Consider the following 20,152-nt stretch of genomic DNA (forward strand, 5'->3'; position numbering starts at 1 on the left):
GATTATGCAGTTGAATCTCAGGAAGGAAATGGGAAGTAACGAAAAATTATATCTGTAAATCCATTCATATGGACAGCAATAATCAACGAAATAGTGAAAATGTACACTGTTTTCCAAAAATTCAAATGCCGTCTGGCCGAAATGGCTCATCACTTGGGATCATATATTTAAAATTAAAGGGCCCCTTTCATCAGGCTTACCTAGGACCAAGAGTTTCTATTAACACAAGTTCTTAAATTTTAACAATAACACCAATGCTGATCACAACATGATATTAAAATGTGAGCAAAATAAGCTTCAATTCGGAGAACAATGTAAAGTTTAGTACAGGTGGTCTTTGACATGCAACAGTTCATTTAGTGACTGTTCAAAGTTACAACAGCACTGAAAAAAGTGACTCATCACGTTTTTTACACTTACGAACGTTGCAGTATCTCCATGGTCACGTGATCAAAATTAAAATGTTTGGCAACTGATTCATATTTATGACGGTTGCAGTGTCCAGGGGGTCATGTGTTCACCTTTTATGACCTTCTGACAAGCAAAGTCAATGGGGAAGCCAGATTCCCTCAACAACTATGTTACAAACCTAATAATTGCAGTGATTCACTTAACAACGGTGGCAAGAAAGGTTGTAAAATGGGGAAAAACTCACTTAACAAATGCCTTGCTCAGCAACATAAATGTTGGGCTCAATTGTGTTCATAAGTCGAGAACCACCTATACATTGAGACACACAGACACATACACACCCAGCACACAGGTGAAATTCACTTATCTTTCCCTAAGGTAAAAGGTAAAGTATAGGTTCCCCTCGCACAAATGTGCTAGTCATTCCTGACTCTAGGGGCCGGTGCTCATCTCCGTTTCAAAGCCGAAGAGCCAGCTCTGTCCGAAGATGTCTCCGTGGTCATGTGGCCAGCATAACTAAATGCCAAAGGTGGTCCCTATTTTTCTACTTGCATTTTTTATGTGCTTTCAAACTGCTAGGTTGACAGAAGCTGGGACAAGTAACAGGAGCTCACCCCATTACGCGGCACTAGGGATTCGAACCGCTGAACTGCTGACCTTTCGATCCACAAGCTCAGCATCTTAGCCATTGAGCCACTGAGTCCCTATTGAACCACTGTGTCTCTATTATCTTTCCCCACTGGCTCGCAAATGTGAACGTGTGCCTTCTGCGCATGCGCAGAGCGTCAAAAACGGGAGGTGAGAGGTCCGGGCTGGTGGGCGGAGTGTCCTGCTGCTGGCACTACTGGATCGCGCAATCCGGATAGATCCGGCTAAATCTAACTTTTGATGCATCTCGGAGAAAAAGCTTACTCTGGGAAATAGACCATACAAACCTTAAAAGAAAGAGACCAGAAACAGATTCCCATAATTACTATTGACAGAAAAGTGAGGCTGTTGTCCTTTTTGCAAATAAAACTTTTTGAAAGCTCTGAGCTTAAGCATCCAATAAGAAAATATCTCTCTCTTTGCCTTTGAAGGAAAAAAGAGATCTTTTGATACAACTTGAACGGACCCCCAGGAACATCCATGCCCCAAAGAAATGTGCAGCTGATAAAGTTAGCTGATAAAAAAAAAAGATTTATATACGGAAGACATTTAACAAAGATCTCAAGTTACACTTCCCTCATCCGCCCCCGTAGAATCACTTCCCCTCAGTGGCCTCCAAAATATGCAGGGCTGAAATTAACTGAGGCCAGCTGTGCTGAAAAGGAGCCCTGAAAAAGTTTAGGTAACAGATGAAGGGAAAAAAATGAGGGGAAATGGAGAGCAGTAAACAAGATGCCCCAGATCTCAAGCTGGGGCCAGACAGAGTTCAGCCCGATCATTTTTCAGAGGAGGCATCTTGGAAATAAACGATGGTCTTGGAGCGGAAGCATAGCCCAGTAATAGAACAGCTAGAGAGAATTGAGGCTCACTTCCATTTCATTCTTAGGTGACAGTCAACAGGAAGAATTTTCCACTTGAAAACTTAAAGAACCATTACTAGTTAGAGTAGACCAGAGGTAAACTTGTGTGATCCCTCAATGATGCTCCTCACTGACCCAGCTAAAATTGGCAATGGTTTCAGGAATACAAGATGTTGTACTTTGACTGCTTCTGAATGGCCCCAAGTGTCACATCCCTAGGAACTAACTAGTCTGGCAGAATCATTATGCAAAAGTCTCCTAAACTGAGAATGTTTTAAATTGTCCTCTACGTTTTCATTAATATTAAAAAAGCACCATTCAAATTTATTTTGGGGAGTGCTCTAGCATGAGAGAATATGCCTTTGTGTGAAATGAAAACATCAAGCATTCTCTTTGAGCTTAGTGGGCTGATATTGGATTTTTCTCACCACTCCAAGATCTTGAACAATGTATATTGTAAGTACAACGGAAAGGAAGACTGGAGGCAGAGCATTACTTCATTTCCAGGAAATTTAAAAGATACATTTATTTACAAAGCATTTTTACAGTGCTGAAGAGAAGACAAGGCAGCAGATTGGGGCTGGGCAGACAAAGCAAGAAACTGAGTATGTCAACTTCAATGGTGCAATCAAACCTTCACTTATTTTAATGTGAATCTCATATTCAATTCACATAAAAATGGGTGGAGTTTTGATCACACTGTTGTGGCTGCCATCTTGACTTTTTTTTTTTTTTTTTTGGCCATAGCCAGTGGACACTACTGAAGTAAGGGCAAAGTACAGCCATTTGCTTTTTAGCTCCTTATCTGTATTTTCCCAAGCTTTTTCTAGGATCAAATACTTTTTATTCAAATAGTACAATCAAGCCGTGGTAGCGCAGTGGTTAGAGTGCAGTACTGTAGGCTCCTGCTGATTGCCAGCTGACTGCAATTTCGCAGTTCGAATCTCACCAGGCTCAAGGTTGACTCAGCCTTCCATCCTTCCGAGGTTGGTAAATTGAGGACCCAGATTGTTGGGGGCAATATGCTGATTCTGTAAACCGCTTAGAGAGGGCTGTAAAGCACTGTGAAGCGGTACATAAGTCTAAGTGCTATTGCTATTGCTAAGAAGCCCAAGACACTCTAATTTATTGGGCCATTGACTTCAAAGATTTTTTTTTTAAATAGAGAAAAAATGGCCAGAATGGAAAGCTCATATGAACATTTTGCCACCAATCCCACAGCTTCTTGAAGTCTTTTAAAAAAGCCCTGGTGACTTTTGCTATATTCCCCATGATTTTTGATTATTATTTCTGTGATCAATTAGCCATATTCTTGTCATCATTAACATCAGACTTTGTTTACATTCTGGGAGATGAGGGAAACCATGTCCAAACCATGGTCAGCACCTCTATGGATACTGAGTTTGCATACTTTTTTTTTTTAATCACTTATTAACTGCTTTTCAGCTATTAAGAACCTTTGGAGCAAGTTTTACAGTATCAGAGGAATCTTGTTGAATTCTTTGTGAAAGAAACTTTAAATATAACTTTAAGGGATTAAAAAACCCTCTTTTTAAAAAATAAACAGCAAAACGTGATTAGAAGGTTAATTTTGGAAAAGTACAAGCTGACTAAGAGTCCAGATGAATTTGAAATAAGGAGGGAATGCTGCTGTTTTGAATTCTTAAAAAAAAAAACATAATAGGATGAGATTGAAGGTTGGACACTAGCGGGAACCAGAAGGAACTAAAGATTACAATTAAAGGAGAATTTGAGTTACTAATATAGAATGGAGCACGATACTTCAACATTGGACGTGTTTGTGAACCATGAACCCAGAAATTAATTTTAAAAGTGTCTGCCATTATAGATAGGTTGTATTTAAAAGGTGATATGGAAAAGGAACTAGTTTTACCAGACGAGACTGATCTGAAAGTGGTTTTAAAAATCTACAATAATATGGGAAAAGTTGTTACACTGGATAGACAAATGAAACCAGCTGATATTGTAATACTTAAAAAGGATATACAAACAAAAAGTGCAACCTGGATAACATCCCTATATTGAATTCACAAAAGCGACTTGTTACGGTATTGAAGAATTTTGTGAAAAATGACAAAAAATGAAAAGAAAGCAAGTTCTAGGATATTATTTGAAAGGATTAAAGCAATAATTTTCTAAAGACAAATCTTTCCCATCAATTACTACTTGATCCTCAGAACTCAGAAAATCAAGGATTGAATTAATGACTTTCTGCCCACAAACTGCGGTGCCTACCATTAAACATCTCCCCAATCTGAAGAAATCCTAGAAAGTCATTCCAAAATCTAGACCCCACGTTTATGTGGAATTAAGATTTTAAGCATCTATGCTACAGTGGTATAGTACAAAAAGATTGTCCTTGCCATACTGTATATGCAAACTGATTTGCATAACTGAGAGACCTTTTAGCTCATTGAAGTTCAATTAAGTCACTTACAAGTGAACAAGCCAAACTGGTTCCCCAAATCCTAACTTCCATGTCCCGCCTTTCATGTATTTGGAGAAGCATGATTTAATGTTAATTATCTGTGCTGATATTGCTGTGCATATCATATTAGGGAAGTATCATGATGCAAAGTTTAGCCCCAAGACAATTTTGGGAAAGGATTTTGGAGAAGAACCAAGAAAATGCCTAAATATACTGCTTCCTTTCTTGAGCTAAAGCCATGTTAGGAGAATATTTTTCTAATATACAGTGTATACACTAGGCTGATACAGCAAATTTTGAAGGTAAATGATTGAATCAGTCACGGAAAATGTGATGTTGAACAGACCCAACCCATCCTCTCAGGGCTCCATAGTGTCCTAATTCACAGGGAATCAGTTAACTTACATGATGAGTCACTCTATGGATAATTGAAAGTAGAAACTTCCTGGACTGTTAAAAGGTCCCCATTATATATGGCAATCTTTGACTCCTAGAGAACTGGAGAAATGAATATTCTGCTGCAATTTATCCTTTAGATTACAAACTCTTGGCAGGGACCTTCAAGTACTAACTGTTCTTTTCCATTAGGAACAGTCTTAATCTGCTCATCAACTGTCCATTGTGTATTTAAACTAGAAGAATCTTAATTAAATCAAAACAAAGAGTGAGCAGTGGAGCTGATCTGCTGGAAGGAAGAGGAATGCAAGTATTAGTTAATCAAGCCAGCATGTTGTAAAGATTCCATCCACAATATCTGACTATCCGAAGAACTCTGTCAGATTAGACGACATTTCTGCTGAGACTATGTGAAGATAAGAGAGGGAGTAATTTTTGACTATATTGTTATATAATACTGGAGGCAGAAGATGCTATAGGCAGCACCAAAATAGATTTCTTTATTGGCCAAGTGTGATTGGACACACAAGGAATTTGTATTTTGGTGCATATGCTCTCAGTGTACATAAAGAAAAATAAAATACATTCATCAAGAATCATAAGATACAACACTTAGTGATAGTCATAGGTTACTAATAAGCAATCAAATTGTACTAGGAAACAAATAAAACAATATAAATTGTAAAGACACAAGCAACATGGATATAGTCATAAGTGGGAAGAGATAGATACTAGAAAGGATGAGAAGAATAATAGTAATACAGTCTTAGTAAATAATTTGATAGTATTGTGGGAATTAGTTGTTTAGCAGTGTGATGGCATTCGGGAAAAAACTGTCCTTGTGTCTAGTTGCTCTGGTGTGCAATACCCTATAGCATCATTTTGAGAGTAGATCTTGAAACAATTTATGTCCAGGAAGTGAGGGGTCTGTAGATATTTTCACAGTCCTCTTTTTGACTCGTGCAGTATACTGATCCTCAATGGAAGGCAGGTTGGTAGCAATTGTTTTTTCTGCAGTTCTAATTATCAGTTGAAGTCTGTGTTTGTCCTGTTTGGTTGCAGAGCCAAATCAGACAGTTATAGAGGTGCAGATGACAGACTCAATAATTCCTCTTAGAATTATTAATAAATTAATTAATAAAAAAAGCTTCCCCCATTAAAATTTGACAGCATCGGTTCCCCTGCTAACATCAGCAACCTTCATCTATGAAAATAATTAAGTCAGTAGTCATGAATGGTCCAATATTGTCTATGGTACGTACTAATCCTCAGAACTGTGACTGTGGACTTTAAGACATGGATAATAGTTCCAGATCTGTTTATTTGCAAGTTGCTGGCTGCCAGATGTTGTAGCAGTGAACCATTCTGCTCCTGTGATGGTGGTTCAAGAAGCAGAAAAAGTGAGTTGTGTCAAGTCCAGATGATGTTAGGCTGTCCCAGAATCCCCGGGGGTGAAGAAACAAACATCAAATAGTTCAGTTATATCCTGCCACTAACAGGACTATATAGATGTGCCCTGCCATAAACATCTAATAATAACTGCCTAAACAAATGTCAACTAAGCTTCTTAATAGCATCCGTGGCCATTTGTTCCAGATCATCAGGACCTGATTGGGGTCTCTTTATTTCACAATTTATGAATTTATTTTGCAACTCAAAGAATATTCTGCTCGTTGGGGAAACCCATCACCCACATCCATCCCAAGTCATTTATGCAAATAGAATGGAACCAAGTACAGATAGTCCTTGATTTATGACCACAACTGAGCCCAACATTTCTGTTGCTAAGTGAGACATTTGTTAAGTGACTTTTGCTCCATTTTATGATTTTTCTTGCCACAGTTGTTAAGTGAATCACTGCAGATGTTAAGTTAGTAACACAGCTGTTAAGTGAAACTAGCTTCCCCATTGACTTTACTTGTCAGAAGATCGCAAAAGGGGGATTATGTGACCCCGGAACACTGCCACTGTCATAAATATGAGTCAGTTGCCAAGTGTCTGAATTTTGATCACATGACCACGGGGATGCTGCAATAGTCATAAGTGTGTCATAAGTCACTTTTTTCAGTGCCGTTGTAACTTCGAGCAATCACTAAATGAACTGTTGTAAGTCAAGGACTACCTGTAGTTCCTGTACACCAATACATTTTGGGACAAGTAGATTTGAAATCATTTGTGGAATAGTGGTGGGATTCAAAAAATTTTACTATTGGTTGGGTGTGGCTTGGTGGCCGTGGCAGGGGAAGGCTACTGTAAAATCTCCATTCCCTCCCCCCTCCAGGGGAAGGTTGCTGCAAAATCCCCATTTTCTCCCAATCAGCTGGGAGTCAGGAGGCAGAGAATAGATGGCGGCGGGGCCATTCAGAGGTGGTATTTACCAGTTTTCCGAACTACTCAAAATTTCCGCTACCAGTTCTCCAGAACTGGTCAGAATCTTCTGAATACCACCTCTGTTGTGGAACCTGAAAAGTTGGTAAGAAGATCTTCCTGAATATCGGTATCTCATTTTTGTGACCTGCTACTCTTCTTTCTCACAGGTCCTGATGACCAACGTCTTTCATTATTGCCTCATTGTGCCCCCCATGGTGTTTTCCTTCAGTGTTGTCGGTGTCATTACTGATATCATCCTGACCAAGTCAGTTCCTGTTTCTGACACAGGTAAGCCTCACTCTTTTCTCTTTCCGATTAATGCTTCCTTTTGGATGTGCTGCTTGGTTTTGGTTCACTGCTTTCCAAAAATGAGCATTGGCAACGGTCTGGTACATCATGCTCTCTCTGCCTAGGAACCTTTTAGAGGTCTGCAGGAAGCAATGCCAAGTTCCAAAGTCTCTGCAGCTCTCACATAATTGGATACAGAAGAAAAGGGTCATCTTACTGGAATTGCATATCTGCCAAGCCGGTGAATAGTAGTTAGAATCAAAAGAGCAGGAGTTACCAAAAATGCCTGCAAGGAAGCCAGTGACCCATATTACTTAATGACCCAGATGTTAACGAAGAAGTAAAATCTTGCAGCATTTCCTGAGATTAATTTCCTACAGAAAGTTCTTTCTGCATAGCTTTTTTCTGCCTGGACTTTGTATGCTACGTGACCCTATCAGCACTTCAAGACAGATCCCATCCCACTCCACCCCATTACACAGCCAAGCAATTCCCCTACCTAAATCCTCTTTTCTCAACTGGTATTTCCAATCAGAAGTCCTTCAGAACAGCCATTGAGATTATATGTAGGATGATGGCAGTCATCATGCATATGGGCCACACATGGAAGGGTTAATTCTCAAAAGCTTTAGATGTCTTAGATGCTTCCTCTTCAAGGAATCCCTAACCGATACGCAAGAACAACATTCTAGCCCCCTGAGTTCCCCAAACTTTCCAGCTTTGTGGACCAGCAGGAGAGGGGGAACAGGGATGATTCCCTGCAAACAGCGGGCAAGCGCATGTGCGAGCACAGCTCCATTTGTGCGAGCAGCAGGTATGTGCACCTTCTGCTTGTGCAAATGGAGCGCGTGTGCATGCGTTTGCGTGCTGGTCGCGCAAGTGGGAATGCACATTCGCGGACTCGCATACCACTTCCACGGTCCAGTTCCGAAGGGCTCAAGGCCCAGTAATGGGCTGTGGCCTAGGGGTTGGGGACCCCTGTTCTAGGGTTTAAAATATGCCTAGCTGTTGCCTAGAAAGCAATTAATGATTTTTATGATGATTGTCTATAATAATTTTCTAGTTGGTAAACTGCCCAGAGAAACTAAATAAGAATTTAAACTTCATTATCTAAGTAAATATTGGGAAGGTTGTCACTTCTCTGAATCAAATTTTAACAATAACACAGCTGAAATTAAGTTTGATATTGCTAGTCCCAGGGTTCATGGCCTGGACATTCTCTGCACTCACTCCTTATTGGGTTCTAGCCAAACCTTTTGAAATGGAGGTTGTTTGGGGAGGTTGGAAGCAGCAGCTGCAACTGGTCCAGACTGTTTCTCAAAAGAGCTTTTGTCAGGGAGACGGAGCCTGCTCAGCTTGCTTCCTTGGCCCAGAGGCAACCTGAATCACATAAGGAAGCCAGTTCAGCGGCTTATCCTGAGTCTGATTTGCGTAGATGATTATGAGTTGACAATTGAGAAGGACTGCTTACGTCGGCTTAAAAGCAGCAGAAAACTAGGAACAAGGCTTAGGAGCAGAGTATACCAGAAACAGGATTTCAAGACCTAAAGGAATAGAAGAAAGGGTGCCTCTGTGCCTGGATGCTCATAAAAGGTAAAGGTTCCCCTCGCACATATGTGCTAGTCATTCCCAACTCTAGGGGGCGGTACTCATCTCCATTTCAAAGCCGAAGAGCCAGCGCTGTCCGAAGATGTCTCCGTGGTCATGTGGCCGCATGACTAAACACCGAAGGCGCACGGAACGCTGTTACCTTCCCACCAAAAGTGGCCCCTATTTTTCTACTTGCATTTTTTACATGCTTTCGAACTGCTAGGTTGGCAGAAGCTGGGACAAGTAAAAGGAGCTCACCCCGTTACGCAGCACTAGGGATTTGAACCACTGAACTGCCGACCTTTCGAGCGACAAGCTCAGCGTCTTAGCCACTGAGCCACCGCATCCCCTTGCTCATACATATTGCCAAAATGCTCATACATACTGCCAAAATGCTCATACATATTGCCAAAATGTTCATACATATTGCCAAAAAAAAGTTTGTGAGTTTCCAGCTCATCCCCCATGTGTTATTGATATATGTGTCAAACCTTACAGCAGGAGGTGGCTGGTACTTGGGGGTATTAGATAGGGAATGACAAGTTACTGGGTAAAATATGTTTGGAATTTGTGCTATATTTAAATTTGAGGGTTTGAACTGAAGCACAGAAGAGCCTTGAATATAAGCTTGTAACTAGCCCAGTTCTTATCCTTTCAGCTCTAAAAAATAAATGATTAATTCTATCATGCAAAGAAGTGCTGACCTTCCAAAAAAGTAAACTAGGGTCTGTGTGCCGATAGACAAAATATATTAAACATGTAGACTATTTTTATTAAATCCATACCTAGCAATTACTGCAGTGCAAGTGACTCCCAAGCTAACACAATTATTAAAAAAAGCTTCGACACCCATTTTTGGCCAGGGGTGGAACTGCATGTTACCTCAGTCACCCGTAGATTTCCTCTATCACACCCATTGCCATTAACCGTCAGTGGAAAGCATCCCATTAAATGACTGATCCTCTTGATGAACTCTTGGTGTGCAATTATTTTCATTCTTGTTTTGCTGGTAGTGGTAGGTGGTAGTCTTCCAGCTAAGAAAATTTCCAGATAATTTAAGAAACATAAATAAGAAAAGTGCATCAAATAGATCTGTACAGGCAATACTCAAATCAAGTGAAACTCATCATAATAATGCATAACTAACACATAAAGCATAGTTTCACTGATCAGGAATGAAGCTGCAGCCCAGTCTTCTATATATTTCTCCTTTTCTAACTCTGGATACAAGAGTTCACTTGCTTTCAGTAAGTGAATCATAATTCTGAGTTATATCCAAATGTGGGGCACCAACTATTATAACAAATCAGAAAGTAAAACCATAATCACATTATCTATCTATCTTGCTATCATCTATCTATCATGTCTGTCTGTCTGTCTGTCCGTCCGTCCGTCCGTCCGTCCGTCCATCCATCCATCCATCCATCCATCCATCCATCCATCCATCCATCTATCTATCTATCTATCTATCTATCTATCTATCTATCTACCGTATCTATCATCTCTCTCTCTCTCTCTTTTAATGAGATATCCAGGGTTTTAAATTCGCACAAAATTAAAGCAAATTTAGCCACCTTTGCACATATTAAATTATTACATAGATCAGTAAAACAAATATATATGTGTGTGTGTGCGTGTGTGTGTGTGCATATATATATATATATATATATGTTTTCTTTTCTTTTCATAGGCCTTTATGTGTATTTCTCTTTAGCCAGGTTCTTCCTACATAAACCAAGATTTTTATGCAGCCCTAGTTCAGTGAAATCTCAATCCACTAATTTCTAGGCTTTTTTCAGGCAGCCAGCAAGCACCCTGCTGCCCATTGGGAGACTAAGGAGATTAAAATAGATCTATTTCGGACTTATTAGTCCTCATAAGTTAGCCACACCCTCATCCCATCTATCCTCCCTGTAAAGGTACAGTACTTGTTTTCTTTTCTCTTCGTAGCCCTTTATGTGTAAAGAAAACAAATACTGTACCTTTACAGGGAAGATACATGGGATGAAGGTGTGGCTAACTGATGAGGGTTTATAATCCGAAATAGATCTATCTTAGTCTCCTTAATCTCCCAATGGTCTTGCTGGCTGCCTGAAAAAAGCCTAGAAACTAGTGGATTGTGATTTCACTGAACTAGGGCTGCATAAAAATCTTGGTTTATGTAGGAAGAACTTGGCTAAATATATATATGCGTGTGTGTGTGCGTGCGTGTGTGTGTGTGTGTGTGTGTGTTTTCTGAGGTTTTCCCGGGTGTTTGTATGTAGATCTTTGGTTATTGGGGTTTTCTCCCACGTAAAATTGGAAGTGTCTTGGCGACGTTTCAACAAAGTCTTATTCGTCATCTTCAGGCTGGTGTTTTTGGCTTCGTGCTTCTAGGAGCAATGTGTGATCGCAGCTGTTTCTTCCTTTTAACTGCCAGTGGGGATATGAACTGATTGGGTGGGAGCTTGGTTGTGTTCTGATTGGATGGAGGTGTGTTCTGATTGGTTGGAGGCTTGGCTGTGCTCTGATTGGATGGGGGTGTGTTCTGTTTGGGTAGGGGTTTGGTTGTGCTCGGGTTAGTCTGAGTTGCAGGGGGATTTGAGCTGATGAGCTATGTTGCTGTTGTTTGGCTTCGCGTTCGTGGTCGTGCCACATCTTCATGGTGGGTGTCAGTTTGCTTCATGTATGGATTGGAGGGGTTTAAAGTGGCTAATGATGCAGCTGTGGTCTGGCTTCTGTTTTGTGGTCATGCCTCATCATCGGTGTGAGTTTTGGTTTGCTTTTTGCGTGGATATGTGGTGGTGACATCCTGTGTGGTTTTCGTGAGTGTGGGTCTGGTGACATTCTTTGTGTTAGGGACTCGTTTGTCAATAAGGGCGGGTTTCCAAATGGCTGGTAGGCGGGAGGTATCATCTTGTTTATTCATGCTGTGTGGGCATTTTTCTATCTCGATGGCTTCTCTGATTATTCTGTTATTAAAGTGTTCAGTTTTGGACACCAGAACTATCGCCAAAACTACATTACTCCTAGAAGCACGAAGCCGAAAACACCAGCCTGAAGATGACGAATGAGACTTCGTCGAAACGTCGCCAAGACACTTCCAATTTTACGTGGGAGAAAACCCGAATAACCAAAGACATATATATATATATATGGGGAAATCTAATGTAATGCTGATAAAGATGCAAAAGCTGTATTTAAAAACTGACTTTTTTCATGAATTATTTCAATTGCCCAAGAAATCCAGCAATGTGTAGATATAACAGTGTATTTATATACAGATTATTGAGGAAGATGTTCATTGCAACCATATCACCTAAAATGGGGCCAGCATTAGAATTGTCTTGTTCACAGAACTCTGTCAAGGAGCCAATGGAGCAATTAATGTGTTGGAGAAATACCAAAACAGTCAACTGGTCAGATTGTCAAGTGGTTAATTTTAACCAGTACACAAGATTAATTTAACTCCCACAATGAGCTGTGTTGTGCGAAGCCAACCTGTTGACCCGTATTGCTTGCCTAGTCATCTTAGAAAAAGAGGTGGAGGGTCAGGGGCTGAGAAAAGAGACCTTTCTCTTACAGAATCCACTGCCAAGATCTGATGGCACAGAACATACCTCCCAAACACTGATTGGTTATAATGGCCAAGCCTCACCTGCTGCTCCCTGCCTCACTCTGTAGGAAAGGGCTAGTGGTGGCATTATTATTGTTGTTCTTGTTACAGTTGCCAGTTCTTTAGCTGGTGTTGGCCTTCATATACATCATGTTCTTCTCAAGAACCTAGAATGTCATAATGTATCAACATAGTATATATGCAGATGCAAGGAGCATGGCCTTTTGTAATTGACAGATGGAAATTTTGTCAATCCATATTTTCCAGGTGCTGTCCAGAATTTGATATGTATGGCACCCAAACCGGTTTATTTTAAATATTTTAAATATTATTTTAAATTTATCGGCCACCAATCCAAGTGGACTCTGGGTAGTATACAAAACTAGAACACTGTTTGGGCATACAGGGTCCCTGGGATTCCAGGCAATTCCAGAATTGTTTGCAAATATTATGTTTCCAAAATGCTTAGTCTGGGGCTGGTTGACTGGAGGAGAGGCTGATTGAATCAAGCATGTTCTAGGAATCTAGGAACAGACCCCATTTATAATCAGGGTGCATGTATTTAACTCTTAAGACACTGATCTTTTTAATCCATTGGAGCTAGAGCAGATCATAAAATGAATTTTGATCTATGCTGTTTGGTTTTTCCATTGTTTCTCATAGGTGCCATGCTTGGAATCAGTGCTTCAGTTACTCCACTGATACGGACATTTGGCCCAACAATAGGAGGATTTCTATATAGACAATTTGGGGTTTCCTCCTTTGGCTATTTACAGCTAATGGTGAATGTATCTCTGTTTGTTTATCTCTTGAAGAAGAAGATCCCTCAGAAAGAAGAAAAAACTCAGTAACTAATTCCATGTATATTGTTGATATAAAGAACAAAGAAAGCGCACATTTAAAGCTTATTTTCAGTCATTTGGGGTTCTTAATATTATATTTTAAAGGAAATAGAGTAATTTATTACTCTATAGTAATTATATTCATCATAAAGGAATATTTGCATGAATTGTTGGGTAGAAAGATAAGACTAGTGGTGGACCAGTGGTGAAATCCAAATTTTTTTACTACTGGTTCTATGGGCGTGGCTTGGTGGGCATGGTGTGGCTTGGTGGGCGTGGCAGGGGATGGATACTGCAAAATCTCCATTCCTACCCCACTTCAGGGAAAGTATACTGCAAAATCCCCATTCCCTCCCCACTCTGAGGCCAGTCAGAGGTGGTATTTGCCGGTTCTCCGAACTGCTCAAAATTTCTGCTACCAGTTCTCCAGAACCTGCTGGATTTCACCCCTGTATTGGATCCAGCAAAAACCCACTGAGATTTTAACCCTTAATTTGCTGTTGCCAGAGGTGCTTCCAAGCGCAGCTAAGAAACCAACCACAAGAACAATAGTGTTTTTCTAGATGTGTTCTACAATTCTTGGTGTTCAGAGCAAGGAAAATGCCTTGTTCCAGGCAGTAAACAAGTAGGTTGACACATTGCAGCCCCTACATGCATTTGTCACAAGGTTACAGCATTTTTCTAGCTAAAAATAGGTATGGCTACCATTGCTCCCCTCCCTTAAAATGGCTACCATTGTTTCCTTTCCTGGCATTTTCATTTATGTTTTCTGCTATAAATTTTGCCGCCACAGAAAAGCAGCTGTAGTGCCTACGGAATCCAGGATCCTGGTTCAACAGTGACCTTTCTCATGGTGAGACATTGTGGGAAAGATTACCTACAAATACTGTATTTTTATTATTTATATAAACATATATAATACCAGAATCATTACTTAAAATGCAATAGTGGTAAACCGTTGTTTAAAATGTCTGGGAAAATACATTTTTAAAAAAATGATAACCTTAGAATGCTGTACTTTGGAATACGGTAGACTACTATTCCAATGATAATTACAGATTTAAGACAGTTGAATTTTGGCTAGAGAAAGTACAAAGAAAAGGAAAGATTTACTTGTTCACACAATTGCACTTTCTCATCAAGATAACAGAATAGAAGTAAAATGAAGCATGTGACTGACTATCTTAATACAAAAACAGGGAAATCACAGATACACCGAGCTACATATAAAATGCCTTTTCTTTCCTATCTAGCAAATATTGCTGTATTCTGCAGCATAATCCAATTTTTTTTTGCTCCTAATGGTATTTGATGAGAGACAACTTAAATTGTTACATTGTAATAGGAGCCCAAATGGTAACTTCTATTGGATAATACTAGAATTAACAATATAAGACATTGTCAGTAACACAAGCTTAAAGACATGTTGATTTCAGCATTAAGTATGTGCTCCATGATTTATTAGGTAGAGTACATATCTCACCCAAGTTACAATTAAAAGTTCACTAGAGTGAAGCAATGAGTTTATACATAATTGCAAGCCATGATTTAAATAATCATGTTGAATAGATGAATAAGTCTAACTTATGGCCTTATGGGTTGACTTGTTACATTTTGGCCTAGCATGTTGTGTGAATCTGGTCTGTGTGTATACGTCTCCTGTTTTCTCTAAAAAATCCCCTTGCTATTCTACAACCATCTGCAAATGCAGAGATACTGGCCTACTTACATGTTTGAAGTAAGGATGTTTTAAAAAATGTTTAAAGTACTTTCAACCTCAAAAGGCTTTGTGAACATAGAAGCTATTATTAGAGGCCTTGAGTTCACTCTAGGCCTATCCCTCCTTGCCTGAATGTTACAAATTATGTATTCAAATTGCCTCTTTATAACACAAGCTGATGCTTCCTCTTGCTTACTAGAGCTAAACTTTGAAAAGGAAGAAACTGCTTCTGGGCAGATACAATGGCAGCTGGTGGTTACAGGTTGTCTGAGCTTTAGAATTTGAAAAGCACTACTTGAAAAGCAAGATCTGCTCAAAGAGAGCATGAATTAGAAAGTCATGAGGCCTCCTTGCAATTCTGTTGGCTGTGTGGCTGGTTTAGAAGAGCCAGTTGGCCTCACTCGTGCACCATTCTCCTTCCAACCCTGCCAGGACTACTCAACTTGATTGTTTGGGAAGGGAGGGAGAAACAGAGTTACTCCAGGTTGCGGTATCTGGGGACTTCAGCCTACCTTCTTTTAACAAGAGGCCTGGAGTGGCTTAGAACTTCAGGGCTGCCATGACAATCATTTATTGATTTATGAATCCAATTTATATGGCCACCGTTAATCCAAGAAACTCTGGATGGCAAGCAAGATAAACCAACCCCCACTCCCAAATAAATTATATCAGCTCACTAAAACCAGAAAACCACCAATCACATATAAAACCTGGGGAAAGAGCGAGGTCTTCACAAACTTCTGAAAGGCCAATATGATAGGGCTGTCCATATTTCAGGAGGGAGACTGTTCCAGACAGCAGGCACCATAACAAAAAACCACATGTCCTGAGACCCACCAAATGACAACGTTTTTAACTGATGGTACCAAGAGCCTGCCCACTCATCCAGATCTGGTGAGACAAGCAGGAATCGCTAGGATGAGGTAGTCCCACAACTACATGAGGTAGTCCCTCCATGCCATGTAGGGATTTAAAGGTGATGACCAGTGTTGGAAACCTAATGAGAGCCAGTGCAGTTCACAGTTATGTTACATGACTGCCCACAAATTGTACATGCCATTAAATCCTGGACCATTTGAATGGATTTGATCTAACATATTGAGGGTCAGATGTCTACAGTCATCAAGCAAAGATTTTTTGAGCAAGGAGTCCCTTACACTACAGCCTCCTTCACACCAGTAGTACTATGCACTGTCTACATAGACCTGTCTCCAACATTTCTTATCTTGGAAAGGTCACAGAGAAAATGGATGTCCTATGGCTACAAAGATCTCAGAGTACTCTTGGCAGTCAAGGTCCCGATTAGGATCAGAGTAGCACAATCTTTCTGGTCCTCTTCATGATTTTCAATGCCATTCAAACAGGGCATCCTTTTGGACTTAAACTTCTGCATGAAACCACCGAGGGAAGTCATTCATCAGCAAAGTGCTGATGGTACGCACTTATACATCTTCTCCCCTTGGCCAAACAGGCAGTGCAATGACAGTGCTGGCACAGTTCCAGAGGCTGTCAGGACACTGGATAGAGAGAGTGAGTCTAATTGAATCTCTCCAATATGGAATGGCTTTGGATTTGTAGATGTAATGATTGCATTTTACACCCATTCAGAGGATTGCAATTGTTTCTGGACAGACTCTGTTCAACGTCACTCATGCCTTGGTCATCTCCCAGTTGGATTAATAATTTGATTCAAAAGCTCAAAAAAAGGAACTTTTTTCAAGTGAAGTATGCAGAATCTAACTGCAAGGCATTATCTATATAATGCATTGTTTATGTTATACACTAGTAGATTAAAAATATTGGGAAGAAATAATGGATTTTTCTGTCAGTACTGTAGATCATGGCTCAGATAGTCTTCTGACATTTTTTAAACCTAGAAAATTATTTGAGAGAGGAAACAATCTGTTTAGTAAATTTGTACTGAGATTCATAATGTCCACGCTTAAATATTATATTTCTAGCCATGGTATGCCTTATTGACACATACATGTTGTATCACATACATGTTGTATCTTTGCTTGTATAATTCATACTAGCAAAGTGGTTAATCGCTTGTATTTTTTTTTTGTAGGCCCTCAGTGTAGGTTACATGTAGAACACAGGTTTTCACTCCTAATAAAGGGAACAGTACACAGCAGAAATACAGTAAAAAAAGCATTTTATTTGGAATGGACATATTCAAATGCTAAAAGCAATTTAAGACAAATGTTTATCAAAATAAATACAAATATAGATATTACAAATAATTTAAATGGTTTCACACCTGCAGGTGCTACATGTTACTTGCATCTCATAAATAGAAAAACAATCTTTTTTTTAATGCAAAGTTGGGTGTCTTGGACATACAACTTTATTCTTTGCCTTAAGTCTTTTTTCTTTTTTTTAAAAAAAAAGTTCTTTGGTTTATAAATGCCTCTAAGGAGAAGCTTGGCCTCTTTGCTTAGTCGTCTGATCACACCTGGAAAAAATCTGGATATAGTAGTATCCTTTGTTTTCCTTCATTCGTATCCTGTTCTGGTTCAGTCCAAGACAAATGTATTTGTTATCCAGATGTATAATCTATTGAAAGAAAAAGAAAAGAAAACTGTTAGGGATACAGGAAAAATGCAAAACAGGGGTTATTTCTCCCCCTTTTTTAATCTAATGTCTGAATAGGGTTTACTAATACAGTAACTGATGACAAGCACAAGCAATATATTGCACTGGGCTTTTAAAGTGTTTAGAAATTAAATCTCACTCAAGAATAAATTCACTAGCTCCACTGTAACCTACTCCAAATTATGAATAGGAACAGATCTTAAAAGTCTGCATCTGAAAATCAAGTAGTGCAACATCACACAACACATATTCATCACAGTCAGCATTACTGAGCCTAATAAAATTTACTTCTAGGCAAGTACAATGGCAATCCCATACACACTTCCTTAGTAGCAATACCAAGGAAGGAACAATACCAAGTTTGGCCTTAAGAGCTTTCGTGGAACCCCACAGAGATTAAGGCTGCTTGCTGCAATTGCGCTGAACTTTTCAATAAGCAAATGGAGAGTAACTTATTGGAATCATTTCAAGTCTCCCAATGACTAGGCATAATTGTGCAAAAATGTACCACTATGCGGAAAGGTTGTAAAAAAGAGGGCTATATATGTCCCCTCTTGCATTTTTAAAATAAACCTTAGAAAAATAAAAAATATAGGAATTATATTTGCTATTTGAAAGGCACAGACTGAATGCACGAAAAGGACAATTTTGCCTGTACCATCAGCTCTCTGAGCAACATTCAAGGCAGTATTCAGCAGAGAAATTCTGGGAAGGCCAGTATCTCCTGGCTTCAGGTCTTGTCTCAGTAAACCAAGCAGAGCAACCACAGAGACTGGGCTATTTCTTTCCTGCTCCTTCAGGGAGTGACTCAGGCACAAGTTCTGGAGAGGCAAAAAAAACAAGCAGCTCCTTTTGACAGAAATTCTGCACCCCAGCAGATTTCAAACTGTTCTTCCTCTGCAGCTGCCTCCGGTTCCTGTCACTTGAATCTCAAATATGTTGCAGTCTCTATTCCAATGAATGAACCCTTTTGAGGCAAGCTGCTTTCTAGCTAGGAACGTGCCTCAGAATTACCCTTTGTGTCTCATGTCTTGTGCGGGTATGTACAGCTATAGTAAGTCAATTCGTTACTATTGTTATAAACTTCCCCTCTTCGCTAACGTTTTCCTTATACAGCTCTCAGAAATCTGGACTGACTGAACCCCAAGACAAATGCAGAGCAAACTTCCGCAGTCCTTAAATATAAATACTTATAGAGTCTCGGCTCCCACAATAGACGCAAGACCTGGCAGAGAGGGAAACGAGCATAGTTTTCTCCAAGTTCAAAAAAGAATAGGAATTGCCTAACTTTATTTTTAAAAAATAAAATTGTTGTTGGAGAAGCTTCCCTTCAACTTTCTCAGCTGAGGAACATTTGAGACCTAGGATCAGAAGCGCAACCTACACTAGAGGTCAAAACAGCGGCGATGGCTCACCTCGGCTAGGCTTTTCCGCGGAGGGGCTGGGCGGGTGCGGGGTTCAGGGCGCCCGAGCCAAGCGCCGGTCGCGACTGCCCGCCGCCGCCTGCTCGACGGCCTCCTGCCGGCTCTTGAAGTCCTGGATGGCGCGCTTGTTCTGGAAGTCGATGAGCGCCATGGTGATGGAGGCGTTCCAGCAGCTCTCGCCCGGGCACCGAAAGTCGATCTCCTTGCGGTCCGTGGTGACGATGGTGAAGTAGACGTACTTGCCGGTGCGCTCCACGCAGTCCACCTTCTGGATGGAGCCGAAGCGCAGCTCCTTGGCGCGGGCCCTGCTGCCGCCGACGCCGCCGCTGCCGACGCCGCCCTCGGGCGAGAAGAGGCTCAGGCTCTCCTTGCTCAGCACCACCTGCTTCTTCTTCCACAGCTGGAAGAGGCTGTCGCTGCGCTTCTCCAGCTCGCCCTCGCGGATCACCTCCGACGCCGGCGCCACCGACGGCCCTTTCATTCTCGCCCGCTACTGCCGCCGCGCCACGCGACTACGATGCCGGCTCTGCAGTGGCCGGGTGCCGCCGCTGCTCGTGCTGCTTTGCGGGCGAACAGCCGGACGGGCGCCATTTATGGTCGTTGAGCCTGCCCAGGTCCCGCCCCGTGCTTGCCGCCTCCGCCTTTCAGGGCGAGACGAGATCGAGCCGGCTTGCATGCCGGTGGGTGTTCTTCCTGCCGCCCCCTCGCCTGTCAAGCCACCAACAACAGAAAGCCCCCTCCCGCCTCCCCCCCCACTCCCTCAGCCCCGCCGCCTTCAGATTGCGCGAAGTGGGGCGCGGCTGGATCGGTCTCAATCGGCGGCTTTTCGGCTTCCTGCCGCTCCTTTCTCGGCACCGAAGTTTCCGAAGCATCCCCACCCCCCACCCCACTCGCTTTCGGATTGCCTATTACCCCATTAAAGGAAGTGTTGCGGCGGCTTTCCTGCCTTCCCGAAACTCCT

General features: G+C 41.1%; 2 protein-coding genes across 2 annotated transcripts in view; one reads left to right on the forward strand and one right to left on the reverse strand.

Moving 5' to 3' along the window:
• SLC22A18 (solute carrier family 22 member 18) overlaps positions 1-13,495 on the forward strand; it is a 76,652-nt gene extending 63,157 nt beyond the window's left edge. The window contains exons 9-10 of the mRNA XM_070957423.1: positions 7,302-7,422; positions 13,271-13,495. Of these exons, the coding sequence (XP_070813524.1) occupies positions 7,302-7,422; positions 13,271-13,458 (309 nt within the window). The 3' untranslated portion in view covers positions 13,459-13,495. The remainder of the gene's footprint in view (positions 1-7,301; positions 7,423-13,270) is intronic.
• A 3,815-nt stretch (positions 13,496-17,310) lies between these two features.
• On the reverse strand, positions 17,311-19,782 carry LOC139327567 (pleckstrin homology-like domain family A member 2). The gene is given in 3 exon segments (XM_070957424.1): positions 17,311-17,728; positions 19,183-19,680; positions 19,683-19,782. Coding segments are annotated over 2 exon segments (555 nt in total). The 3' UTR covers positions 17,311-17,728; positions 19,183-19,225.
• Positions 19,783-20,152: the final 370 nt, after the last annotated feature.

Source organism: Pituophis catenifer, unplaced genomic scaffold (genome assembly GCF_029215685.1).
Source record: "Pituophis catenifer annectens isolate HBS135680 unplaced genomic scaffold, rPitCat1.0.hap2 SCAF_1, whole genome shotgun sequence".
Classification (NCBI taxonomy): Eukaryota; Metazoa; Chordata; class Lepidosauria; order Squamata; family Colubridae; genus Pituophis; species Pituophis catenifer.